The sequence below is a fragment of the Panulirus ornatus genome, chromosome 65 (assembly GCF_036320965.1).
Source record: "Panulirus ornatus isolate Po-2019 chromosome 65, ASM3632096v1, whole genome shotgun sequence".
Lineage (NCBI taxonomy): Eukaryota > Metazoa > Arthropoda > Malacostraca > Decapoda > Palinuridae > Panulirus > Panulirus ornatus.
The window spans coordinates 6877463-6891758 of NC_092288.1; the positions used below are offsets into that span (position 1 = coordinate 6877463).

The 14296-nt window shown below is 34.9% G+C and overlaps 1 protein-coding gene across 2 annotated transcripts in view; it reads left to right on the forward strand.

Moving 5' to 3' along the window:
* Nucleotides 1-14296, forward strand: part of hook (hook microtubule tethering protein) — a 110496-nt gene that overhangs the window by 84087 nt on the left and 12113 nt on the right. For both annotated transcript variants that reach the window (XM_071658087.1, XM_071658086.1), the window contains exons 12-13: nt 2342-2485; nt 13460-13641. In XM_071658087.1, coding sequence (XP_071514188.1) covers nt 2342-2485; nt 13460-13641 — 326 coding nt within the window. The remainder of the gene's footprint in view (nt 1-2341; nt 2486-13459; nt 13642-14296) is intronic.

Consider the following 14296-nt stretch of genomic DNA (forward strand, 5'->3'; position numbering starts at 1 on the left):
TGAACCATGTGAAAATGCTACATACCTTGCATTATCAATTCTTACCTTTCCCTTTATCTTCCTGCCTCTGGAGCACCTTCTGTTTACTGAACAAAATTTTAAGTTTTAAACAAGCCCTGAAATGTAGCTTATATAAATGGTGTAATACCAAGCCAAAAATGCTATCAATTTCAACTTATATACAGCCATAAACAAGGTAAGTTAAAACTGCTCACAGTTTTTGTGTTCATGAAATTTCGTTTTAATGTTTACTTGTTTTCATTATATGAAAATGTAGTATGTAATGAATGGCTGTGTTTCTTTGATACACTGTGCTGCTGACAAATATTTGTGATAGAGCATATAGAAGTTATAAGTGTATAGTTATCTAAACATTTTTGTAGTATTTAGTAATAGTTTGAGCTGTGCTTTAATTACTTTGCATTGTATGCAAATGATTTCAAGCTAAAAGTGTGCATTTTCATGAAATAAATGCACATGCACCAAAAGAAGCACAATGAGCTGATAAAGAAGGTCCAACAGAGGACAACAAAAATGGCGCCAGAATTAAGAAAACTGAGTTACAGAGAAAGGCATGAGGCTTTAGATATGCCTACTTTGGAAAAAAGAAGAATGAGAGGTGATGTGATCACAACCTTTAAGTTTTTGAAATAGATTGATGATGTAGATAGTGAAGAGTTCTTCAAGACATGTAGGGATAGGACAACCAAAAGACATAACATGAAATTAAGCAAGAAATTTAAAAAAAGATATGTTTAGAAGTACTTTTATGAAATAAGAGTGGTGGGTAAATGGAATAAGATGACTTAGGAAGTAGTTAATGCAAACAGCTTGCATTAAGTTGTATAATAGCTGAGAGTGTTCAATAGATGGTGCTCCATGAATTTAAAACTCCCTCACTGTACAATACAGGTGCTGTAGAGTGTAGCCTTAAAGTTGACCTGGTATCTTGGTCAGCCTTAACTTTTTCAGCAAAAGATTCTGGTTTAGGTATATACTTGCTGACACTGAACAAGCCAATGTTGAGGTTGTCACTGTCATTCATTATTTCAGCTGTTATTTGTAATAGATTCCTATGCATTTTGAAAAGGTTAAATGTTGAATAATAGTAGCAAATACTTCATGCAGGTACCATAATAGTATTTTATTTGTTAAGTGTTAAGGTCTGAGTTACAACCAAGTAGCAAGTGATGTAGACCTAAGATGGTGCCACTTTATGCATATCCTGTAAGTCGATTTTTAGTTTTGGAAACAAAAGATTATGCTTCAAAAGTCAACTTATAGGCTGCAATTCATGATAGGAAATTATATGTACAGTATCAGTTGTTTCAGTATCTTAAAAAGATTAGTACATGTAAATTCACAAACAGTGAAAGTTTGGGGCTTTTATCACAAAATGCATATTTAGTTAGCTTTGCTGCTGGTGGCCCCTTCCTTTACTTTCACCCTTACACTAACCCCAGAATTTACCCTTTAGCCATTCCAAAACTTTTCTTTCCCCTTCCCCTTCACCCTGAGTTTGGTTTCCCTCAGAGCTAAGATGTCAAGGTTCCTATTCCCAAACAGATCACATTTTCCCCTTCTTCTCATCCGAGTTATACCCTTATACATTCAGACACCCTATCTTAAGCCTTCGAGGAGCACTCCTCACTTGGCTCTTTCTTCTATTTCTTTATTTAGAAAATGACAGTACAACTCCTGCCACTATCAGGTGCCTCTTACAGCATGCAGGACATACATAGGTAGTTTTGTTCCTGCCGTGTCCTCAGGGATAAAGGAACCTTGTGATATAGGATGAATAATCATTTGAGTATTTTCAAGTGTTAAGCAAAAAAATTTAGAAGTTTGCATTTGTGGATTGAGTTCTAGCAGCCCACATATATATGAGGCAGAGAAAGAAAAACAGTGAATCAGGTCACTGTAAGGTAATATGACAGCCTTTATGGTGATGTTTCACTGCAAAAATGTCATTCTACATCCCAGCATCTAGATGGTAATACCTCCCTAGTCACTGCTTATCTCCCACTTGAATTTTATAACAAAAACTGCTGAAGAGTAAGACATTATAATTCAGAATACTTGTGATGTAAAGTGCCATCTATGTATGTCATAGTTTGGTATGTACTAGTAGCTCATTTGATTGGATTATTCCCTGGTGATTGTTGTTGTCTTCATATATGACAATTAATTATATTATTTGGTGACAGAATACTTCTTTGCCTTTTATGATTGCCCATCTCTTCTCAAACTTTATATCTATTCATAAAGATTTACAGTTAAGTTTGTAGATTTTGTCAGTTGCATCGGCCATAATATATTGAATTCCCATGTATATTCACAGAGAAAAGCTGATGCGACTACAGCATGAAAATAGCATGCTGAAACAAAGAGCAGCAGAGGGCGAAAGCAGCGAACAACTACCTGTTCTTCAAACTTTGGTGTCAGACTTACAGGATCGCCAAAACTCCCTGACACAGGAGAACAGGTGGGATTCCAAGGGAGATTTAGGCCACCTCCGGCCAAACCAGAGGGGAGAGTCCATCACCCCACCAAATGTCCCAGGTTTTTCCTTTCTAGATGCATATATCAATGTTGATCCTAATAAGAAGATGAAGTTATTTAAGAGAAATTTGAAATGGGCTAGTGAATCAGATTTGCTGATTTTGCGTCAACCTAAAGGACTGCTGTCTGCTAATTTTTTGACTTCAACTTTACCTTTGCCACAACCTAGATCTTTTCCTCCTCTACCCGTTTCTTCTTCATCCTTTGCAACCCAGACCAGCAAGGAAAGTCCAATTGTCATTCGCCACATTCATGAATTCAAGTTGTCACCATCACCAACAAATGAAGATAGTGGCTGTTGTCGCACTTCACCCAGTAGCTGTGAAGGTTGTGAAGATACTGGTTGTACTGAGCCCCACTCACCAGATTACAATGGGACACTTGACTCTGGTATCTCAGGGATTTACTCTGGCACCTTAGAATCAGGGATGTCAGGAGTGTATCGTTGCTTGAGTCCTGTTATTCCATCCATAGTTGAAGAATGTACAACCCATCACATGACAGACATTCTGCCGGCATTAGGTGGTAATCGAATGTCGTCTCCTTCAGTGATGCACCATTCTCATCCAGCACACACTTCCTGCCTTCACTGTTGCTCTCATAATTCTCAAGGGGAAGACAATGGTGAAGGTAGTGGCAAAGAAGTAGGACAAGTTCAGTGTGCATCTCCTGTATCACCTCCACGACCTCATACTGTATGTTCTTATAATCCCCCATATAAGTATAACCATGGGACATCTCCATCTCCAACATCCCCACTCCGACAGTTACCAGTTTCTCCACCTTTGTCACCGCATATGAATTGTTCTTCATCAATTATTCCTCTGTCAACATTATACCTTCCATCAACCATGGTAGATTTGTCTTTTGTACATACTCAATCAGTTAAAACTTCATTGATTAAACCAACAGTGGATGGAACACTGCATTGTTCCCCACATGTATCCTCAGCTTCCTTAGCACCATCTCCCACATATACATCTACAAACCCACTGCCAGTGTCTTCCCCACAAGGTCGTAGGACTAGTGGAAGCTTTGTCCGATCATCCCTACCGCCAGAATCCCCCACTCCTCACAACTCTCCACGTTTGCCTAATAGCATAAACGCTACTCGTAATAGATCTTGTAAAAATTCACCTTCAACAGTTGCACTTAATGAGGCAGCCACTAATATCAAAGAAGTACCAGTTACACAAACTCTTCTTGTAGGGCGAGCTAGTAGCCCAGACAAAGGGCAGCGATCCCAGCAAGAAAAGAGTAATTCAAATGTAGAGAAAGGAAATAGTAAGAATCTTTCAGGGAATATCCTTGTATCATCTGATTCTCATACTCCATCATCCAATAAAAGTAACATAATATCTCACGAAGGTTACCATACTGTTCTTAGTAATAGTAAACCGCAGCCACAAGAGAAAGATGCCAGTGATTTGGGGAGGAAGACCAGGGTTATGGATAATATACATAGCAGCGGCACACCTTCTCTTTGTGGTGAAAGAAAGGAATTAAAGGTAAAGAATGAGAGAAGCAGTGTTCTTCATAGTTCTGGTAATTCATCTACAAAAGACAGAACTGATGTAAAAACAGTAACATTTGCTAAAACAAACACTTCTTATACCAGTAAACTTAACAAAGATAGCAAACCAGTACCAGATTATTCAAAAGATGTTAGAACTTGTAGTTACTCTGCAATGAAATATCCTTCTAATGTGAAAAGTTTTAATGGTTCCACCTCAATTCATGGCTTCAATAATGCTGTCAGTCCCCTCACATCAAGGGAAGGTATCACAAGAGAGAATAATCAATCTCCAAAGAGTAGTTTATCCTCTAAGAATAGCTCTTCTCTAGTTTGTACTAAAAACCAGATCTCAGTGCCACATGTTAAGTCCAATAATCATGTTAAATTTTGTGAACCTGTAGTAAGACAAATAACGCGAACTGAAAGTGAAACACCTTTAGGTCACTACTCGCCAGTTTCCCCAAGAGAACGAATGTCATTTCCAAAGACTGCTACTTTAAAAACTTCCAATGTTAAATCACAGGCATCCTCCAAAAGCAAGAAAAGCACCTCTGAGGTTACTTTGCTTAGCGACACACTTTTCACACACTTCGAAGTTTCCTCAGAATCTCAGATTCAAAAGTCAGAAAAAGATGGGGTTCTGTACACCACCGACACAGACACTGATCTTGAGACTCTAGAACGGAAATTAACTCTAGGAATGTATGCTGCCCCTCTTGTTAGCTCAGAATCTTGCACTTCAGTTAGTCCAGATGATGCAGATGAAGATCCATCTGCAACAGATTATTGTACAGATAATGCCTCAGATATGGGTGAATATAATCCACGTCAGTTCAAGCCATATATTGATGATGATTGTAACAAAATGAAAAGTAATAATGGTGAAATTCACAGAGTCCCTGAAGAAGAAAATATGTCTGCAGCCATTAATGATGAGACAGATGATGCAGCATCACTTGTTCGCACATATAGTTTCTTTCGTAGACAGATTAAAGCAAAGAAACAGAGAAAAACTGCAGCAAAGGAAATGTTACTACCATCAGTTAATGGTGGAGTCATAAAACCAAAACACAAATCAGCTAAGCATATGGTGGCTGAGACAATTAATGCTATGTTCACCCTTTGTACACCATAGCAAAAGTGTGTGGCAGGGATTTTTATAATTTTGTTCTAATTTAATTTCATAATTGTCGAAGCTATAGAACAGGATTGATTAAAATATGGATTTGCATCATAAATTCTACATTTTATGAAATTTTTCCGATTCCACTATAGCTTTTTATTTAGATCTCTGATGTGCAGCTAACTTAAAACCAGTAATTTTTTACTGTTGGCATTTATGTGCCTGTGATTATATTTATACAATTGAGATAACTTACCTCCTTTATTTCTGTCTCCTCCTGTTTTATTTCTGCCCTTTTCTAGTCATGATAATATCATAACAGCAGTTGTTTATGTTGTAACATTAACATTATCCTCTCAGTTTGAAAACTTAGAATATGTTCATTTCTTTTAATGTAAGAAATAAAATAAGTAAGCCTGGCTTACTACCGCCCATAAAACTAGTCATATATGGTGTGTCTAGGACTTATTGCCTTGTGGTGCTCATGTGCATATTATTAGTTAAGAATTTTCAAACTGCAGTATTGTGCCAAACTTAGAATTAATATTGCATTAATGCTCACTGTAGATAAAACATTGTTCATTTTCATTTTTCTAAAATTAAAAGTGCATTTATGGTTTGTAAAACATCTTGGATGTTCCAGAACAGTAGCTGTTATTCTGACTCGGTTGTAATTAAGGTTTGAGTTTGGTGAAGCCGCATGAAAATGTTCAAATCTTAGCTAAAGTGAGCAGGATTCAGCTGAACCACAGGTATAATAAATAATATTGTAGTTTGTGCAATTTTTAGTAGTAAGCAGCTTATGTCAGCTTGATTTATTGTGCTTTCTAGACTACAACTGCCACTGTCAAGTGATAGAGGAAATACAAAAGCATTGCTTACCATTTTTGTATTAACATTATTATGTGACAGAATCACTAATTGTTATTAGTACTAATTAGGTGTGAATAACTTTAGGTTTTACTATTGTTTTATTTCATATGTGAGGTCGTATGTGAATACTATGAAAATGCATGTGTACCTATACCATGAAGTATGTGTACATAGAGCCCTTTTGGAAAACTACTTAATTTTATGAGCAGTGCTCATGCTGTCTTGGTATGATGTTTGTCACATGCATCTTGTTAATACTTAGTCACAGGCATGTTTTTCTTGCCTGAGATGAATAAACCAAGCCATGCCATTAACCAGTTCTGTGAAATGCCATTTCCAGATCTCAAAAATATGAGTAATTTGGAATTTCATAGGAATTACAGATCAGGGGGGTTTAATTTTTTCTTGCAGCAAAACTCAGTTTAGATTAAATTTTTATTATGAGAACATTGTCTTCATAATGAAGAAAATAGCATTATTCCATAGCCTCTACCTCCGAATCTCACAAGAGAAAACTCTCTGACAGCTATAATAGAAGAATATTGTTTTGGATATATTGAGATAGCTTGTGAAATTTTATTATTGAATAACTGTTGCTGGTGAAGAGACTAATCAGCAGGAAATATAGTTTTGTGATTCTGACAGCATCACATTCACATCAGAGACATCACGTTCATAAATGATTTATCATGGAGAGTTTTGTTTAATTATGAAAGTAGATAATGGTATAACAGTGATTAATTATAGAGCAAAATTATCATGGACATAGAAATTGGTATATCTAGGGCATTTATCTGGTATTGATCATGCTTGTCCACTTATCTGTTTCTGACATTCCAGTAAAATGCAGGGAGTTAATTGAAACCAATATTTTATTATTCAAGAATTTTTTTCTGTGATAATTATCATTAACTGTATAAAACAACCAGCAGAATTATGGTAACAATATAATCAGTTTCAGCTTGAAAATATTATCCTTGTAGTAAGAAAAACAATTATTTATTAATATAATTTATGATATTTATTTTCATATTCATTGATTGATCTCAGAGAAGTGTTAACTTTATCTCTGATTAGTTATCATGCTGTTTACCTTCCCAGTAGTGGACTGAATATTGATTTTACACTCATATATCTTAAATGATACATTATGTAACATTATCATTTATGATGGATGATTCAGCTGATTTGAAATAACAAAAGACAGTCAATGTGGTTGTGAACAGTCAGTAAAAAAATTTATAAATGGAAATTAGCAGAGAGGCAGCCCTTCTGAACTCAGTAAAGAGTTTTATTAGAATACTACTGTCATTGATAGCATTTTGAACAGGGAGGATTATTTATATGTATATTTTTTCCATTTTTTCTGGAATGTGCTTTCAAAACTGAGTGTGTATCTGCTTGCCAGTTGTTGCATGGTTGTCAGTTGTTGCATGTGAACTACAAACTACCCCTACTTTACCTACCAGCACAATATAAGCTCTCATTCCAGTCACATCATTATTCCTTTTCTTGTTCCTACTAAGCTACAGTGGAAAACCAATATATAAGCATAACAGGATTTTGTCCTTGTTGAATAAGTTAAGAAGAGCATCATTAGGGAAGGACTTCAAAAATAGATTAGGAAAAGAATCTGAGAAAAGCAATTGAATTAAGTGATTTGTGTTTATGCTGTGTTTCTGAGGGTGTTACCTAACTCCACCTGCATAAGGTTACATAGCAAGTGAAAAGTCACCTTCAGGAAGGATGTATCATCATCAAGGAACTTCTTACTCCAAAGTAGGCCATCATTTCCTGCTGCTGATTGTAGCATAGTCTTAAAGCTACAGGAGCCCCATGAAAGGGGTCCTAGGTTTGAATGAAAATAATAATCTGTTGCTAATCAACAACGCCTGATGATAGGTACAGTTCTGTAATAGTGTTCGTCAAAGATGGAACCATTCATATGATGAAAGATTATGTGGTAAAGCACAATTGGGAAAATTTGATAAAAACTGATACAGGTTTAATCTGTCGTTTTGGAGCTCTAATGGTGTAAGACTTGTGATAATATTACATACCGTGACAGATTTGATGGCATACTTTATTCTTCTTTATCCATCCATGAAATTGAATGACATGGCATTGTAAGTGTTTGGACCTCATTAATTAGGTCAGTGATTTTTTTTAGTAGGGTTCCCAGCTGTATTTTGCTGATAGTATATGTACAATACATTAGTTTGCATAATTCTTTTATTAAGATATAAGATAATTTTGTTCAGAAAAGTATATCATACTTTAAGTAAGTATCTATGAATAATGTAGATATTGTAAATGCTGTTTACTTTGGCTAGTAATGGCAGAACAATTGAAGAATAAAATTGAAATGCAGATAATATTATTCTAAAATGTGAGATGAGCTTTTAGAAAGGACTGAACTTGATTGATGTAAAAACATTTCCCATGCATTTTTTCACTTAATCAGATGGTTCCCTTATGATTTTTAAAAGATGACAGTCCAATACAAGATATGAATTATTAAATGAACTCAGTATCTTTTATTACAAATCCATATACTATAATCTATATATTATAATCAAAATAATCCTAATTTCTTTATTACTGTGTTCACACGCTCATGCTTGAATAGGATGATACCAATCCATATGGACAGAAATATCCTTTTTCTGCTTGTAAGTGATTTATAGCAATTATACAGCTAGTTCTTTCTATTGAATATACTTCCTGGGGATTTAATGCAGAATTGTGTCAAAATATTTGACACATTACGATAGTATTGTGCTGCATTGTAAATGTAATCATTGTATTAGGACATTTGATATTTCATTAAAATCTGACCCTCTGTCTTCATTAAGCATACCTGAACGAGTTATAGCATTTAATAACATAAAAAGAAAACTGATGTATTCAGATATTTGAGACGTTTGGATGTAGCTGGCGACAGAATGGTTAATTTTGGTAGACAAATCCTAAGTCATTCTTAGAATATGATGTAGCACTATTAGCCAATCTTTGTCTGGAGTGTGATGTAGCAGTACAAGCCCTAGCAATCCTGTTCCTCTGTTGCTGACTAGCATCCTCAGTTTTCCATTGCAGAAAACTGAGTAATTGCTCATCTAAGTGTAACTGGTAGAGGTAAGGGGTTAGTCTGTAGTAATCTCAGCTGCTGAGTATGCATTATTTTACAGCATTTTTATATAAATCATATAAGTTAATTTTGATAATGTATAGAATATCAAAATACAATTTGCTACTTATGAGTTCATATGAGTTGTTTTATTTCAATATACCCTCCTTTGGGTTGCTTGGGCTTGTTTGCTTGCAGATTATTGCTGACCTTATCCTAGTTTCGTGCTCTTGTCTTTGCTTTACTAACACATGCTAGTGACCTGCTGTTAATACTTCTGCCAGTTACTGCAAACATAAACTCACCAAAACACTAGTGATGTCTTAGTCACAATGCATGAACCCCATTTTGTGTTGTATTTTGTTGGCTCCTTCCAAATGTGTTATAAATCTTTGTGATAAAACTTTTTGACTGCATTCATAATTAACTTATTTGAAACTAATTAGCAATGAGTTTACTACTTTACATAGGTAGTTATAATTTGTAACTTGATAAGACTTATTAGAATTCAGGAATGTCAGTTTCATTTTTAACATAACTGACTAATATGTCATGCATTTCCCCACTAAAGGTAATAGGTAGATGTCACTTAGTCAAATGGATTAACCAACTATCATATGTGCTTGGTTGTGGGATCAAACCCATTTTCTGTCTTGGAGATCAGAGGTCTTCCCCTTCTCCATGTTAACCTGTGATGATATTAACACTGATCCCTTGTATATTAAAACTTCATATATGCCACTTATATAGAAAGGTAATGTCTTATTTTTATTGATTCTTCCTGTATTTTTGCAATACTAGTCATGGTTTGGGTTGATAAGGTAGTAAATTGATTTCTTCCTTACATGAATGATATAGTAATGTCAGAGGTTCTTCTTTAGAGAGATTTATTCACCTACAGTATTCTCTGTCAGTTACTGATAATGAACTTATGTAAGTGATATGACAAGAGTTATTTTATTTATAACTAGCACACTGTGGCAGAGGCTCCTAATATAACCAATCTTCCCTCTACAGGCACAGACAAGGATTATTTTGTTATTGCCTGAGTAAAGTGATTTTCCCATTTTTAGATGATTAACTCCTAAATTCAACTAAAAGTGTTCAAAGTTAATGCAACTTAGCCAATAACAGACCTTTGTAAACCCATTTATCATTTCCTCAGATTTTATTTTGCAAGCTAGGTCCTTCTTCACCACCCTTTGTACTTCTTGAGACTTAATTGGTATATGTGAGGGAGGCATATAAGGACAGTGTTAAGTGGAGATTCTATTACTGTGGCCACCCTCTTGATGGGAGTTCCCAGATGGGATGGGCATCAGAGATACAGATAGAAAGATAGATTAACACAGGGTGACTGGGCTTGAATGCTGTAATTTGATTTGTATTTCATAAGTTCCTTGTGTATGAGGATGAAGGTATTCATATGTAAATCTTCAAAAGTTATTTTAATAGGTACTATTTTCTTTGCGTAACCTACATGTACTTACTAAATTTAAGTTGGTTTTCCACCAAAAGTCCAAAATCTGTTTATTAACTAACTCTCCAGTATTTGTTTAGTAATTTTTCTATACAGTTTGCTTCTTTTGAAATATGGCCCATTTTCCAAAGGTTTTATTAGAAGTTTACTGTTGGCACACATGTAAGATGCATTGCCATATCTTGTAACTTTTTCTAAGATCTTTTTTCTGTACTTTTTAGCTCTCCAGATGACAGCAGTTGTTTTATTTCTTTCTAGGTTAAGTTCCCATTCCTTCCTGATAATAAGAAAAAAAAAAATTCATTTTCTGCATTAGCAAGGAAGCTCCAGGAACAGCCAAAGAAATGACTTCATTTGCTCATATTCATTTTCTAGCTGTCATGTGTCATGCACCAAAATCACAGCTCCCTCAGCTAGGTCCTGCAGACCTTTCCAAGGTTTCTTGTGACTGCTTAATGTTCTTTGGCACAATCTGTTGACAATGTACTGCCCACTGTATACCACAATGCTCAAATTCACTCTGTCCATTGCATGCCTTACACCCTCCTGCATGTTTAGGCTGTGAACACTTGAAACCTTTTTCACTCCATCCTTCCATCTCGACTTCAGTTCAGTACACCCTTTTCAGTTCTCTTACCCATAAGACAAAATATTTTCTTGCCTTTGTGGTATGTAATATATCCAACCATGTTACTGTAGAATTTAATGTGAAAAAACATGGCTTATCTGTAGGGTGAGCACTTAGGAATGAAATGTAAAGGTGAGTGCAGCAGTATATTTACAGATTTAGAAATGTATGAATTTCAAGACTCACTTATAGAAAGTCCAAGAATGTTGATACTGGAAGAGGGTACAATGGGGGTGTTGTTGAAGGGAAGAGGTATTTAGAAAGATTCCTACTTCCTTGAGTTTTTGAGGGTGAAATATTACAAGGTAAGTGTTTTTCTCAGTTTGTTGTGCTATGGTAGTCAAAACTGAAACTGAAAATGACTTCTATTCGGTCCACAAAAAGCTAGATGGAGGCCTGATCATCATCACAAGGAAATAAAGTGAAAAGTAGTGTCATATCATATGATTCATGGTTATGTAAAGAAGGCCATTGATATAAAGAAGATAGGGGTTAAGAAAAAAAGTGTCGAAAGGAACTTTAGCATTAATTGATAAAAGTTTATCTTTCCTTGATAATACAGTACTGTGGCTAAATGAGGAGATATTAGAGAAGATAAGTATAAGGCTATTATGAATAAGTTTTGCAGTATGTGAAGAGATGGAGAAATTGAAAAAGCATAAAGATATAGAAAAGGAAATCAAATCAAAAGGAGAGGGAAAAGATATCAGGCAGAAGGTTAATCCTTAAACATCTCAATAAGTTTTCATTTCCAGCTTTCAGAATTCACATTTCCAGGATGTTTAAAAGATGTATTTAACTTAAACGTTCAAAGATGGTTATATGACAATGAAGAAAATCACTGCAGAAGTATATGTCATTCACAGCTTTTACTCTTATAGTATATAGAAGTTTTATAGATTTTTAGTACATATCATTAAAAACTGTGGAAGTTAGGACTATTTGTCATGTGAGGTGTCACTGCTCATATCTTATCATTCATTTTATCTACACTGAAAAACTGATTACTGATTATTACAATGTTTTAATGTATGATAAATCTTTGCTTATTATAATCAGTTTAATGTAATATAGTGTAATTTATGGTATTTTTCATAACAGCAAAACTAAAAAGTTTGTATATTTTTCAACCACACCAGACACACTGTTGTTCTGGTCCAGTGATCACTGACAACACCACCTCCACTATTTCTATAAACCTCCTGTGTAAAATTTAAGGAAAAATAGCAAAAACTGGAATAGGAAGTGTCGCTCCTTAAAGAACAGTACAAAGTTGAACTGTCTGATTAGTTGAGTTTCCATGAAACATATTTGCTCTCTTCCTCATTTTTCATCATAATAACCTGTGTGAACTACTGTAGATGATTAAAGCAAGTTTATTGTCAGTGAATTCATGTGAAAACTCAGTGAAACATCCCTCAACAAGATAACATGATTTACATAATTGTATGATTTTCATCTGATTAGATTTCTTACTGTTGTCACTCAAGTTTCGGAGAGAATGAATTTGGTTGTATGTTCCACTGAAACCTTGTCACTTGGGACGTTATTATTATTATAAAAGAGTACTTACCCTTCACCATATTTATCCGATGGGAAATTAATCTCTCATTAAACTGAGTGTCCTTCAAGGTATTCATGGTTTCTGTTCTTTATAAACATTATCCTTAATTTGACATACCTACATTAAGTATTCTACTTTTTATATAAATCTTTACCATCTTTGGCTAATTCTTGTTTACTAGGATGTTAGAAGTATTACTTGAGTCTCAAAATAGCACTGAATTACAAAGAGAAATTTGAGAAATATCCATTGAATACAGATAGACTAATGAATTGTTTGTGATAGTGATGGTTGAAGAAGAGAAAACATCAGATATCTGATATGATGTTAAATGAGATGCAGTATAGCATTTTTCTTGCTTTTACACTGAAAATTAGCCTTTGATACCTTCCGAGGTATTAATCAAAGTGACTGTAACTTTAGAAAGAAGTTAAATGGAAAATTATGGATAAGAAGTACTTCATGATCTTCATTGGTAAGAAAGTGGGTAACACCACAGTAGTAAGATTTTTTTTCCTAAAGAAGAAAGATTCATTTATTCTTTAAGACAAAAGATCTTCTATGACTTCTGACTTAACTCTAACAGACAGCTGAATCATCGCATCATGGAACTCGAAAGTGAAGTAGAGGAGGCTAAGGCATCTGCGGCTGTGGCGCCCCCGGTTGCAGTGGCTGCAACATCTAGGGCTTTTGAAGGCTCTCCAGCCAAATCACCCAGTGGGGAGGCTAGGAAGATTGCTGAGCTAGAGAGGAAACTGACAGAAAAGAGTAAGTTTCATTTAGCTATACTACTGCTTGGTTGTCATCACATTTACTGATAGAGAATGTATGCAGTATTCATAGATTTGAAGAAAGGCATGTGATAAAGTTATTAGGAGACAACTTTTGCAAAACAGTCTTTCATTGAGTCAGCTAACATTGAGTCTAAGCTATGACTTCCTGTATTCTCTTTTTGACATAGAATCAAAACTTGGTTTGTACAGAAACCATGATATTGGTGATGATCAGTAATTGAGTCAATTACTCTGTCAAGTGGGTAGTTGTGAATGCTGCATAGGACCAGTGAGGTGTTTTTGGAAGTATATGTAGCAGAGGTTATATGACCGTTTAGTAAAAAGATTCAACAAGTACATCTCACTTCTTCATGCAAGAATTATTCTAAAACTACATTTAATGAATGAGAGGTCACTGTCCCAAAATACCATCTTATAACTAATTTATGAATATCTTAGTGTTTATAACTCATAGAGAGCAAGGATAGAAATTTAATTTTCATGAAGTGACTACATTTAGTATCTTGAACTTATCGTTTGAATGAAATTGGTCTTTAACAAATGTGAGTTGTAGGTGACACTGATGGTAAAGGATATTAAATGACTGGTTAGAAACCTGTGGTGTGCTGCTGGGTGGTTGATAGTAACTT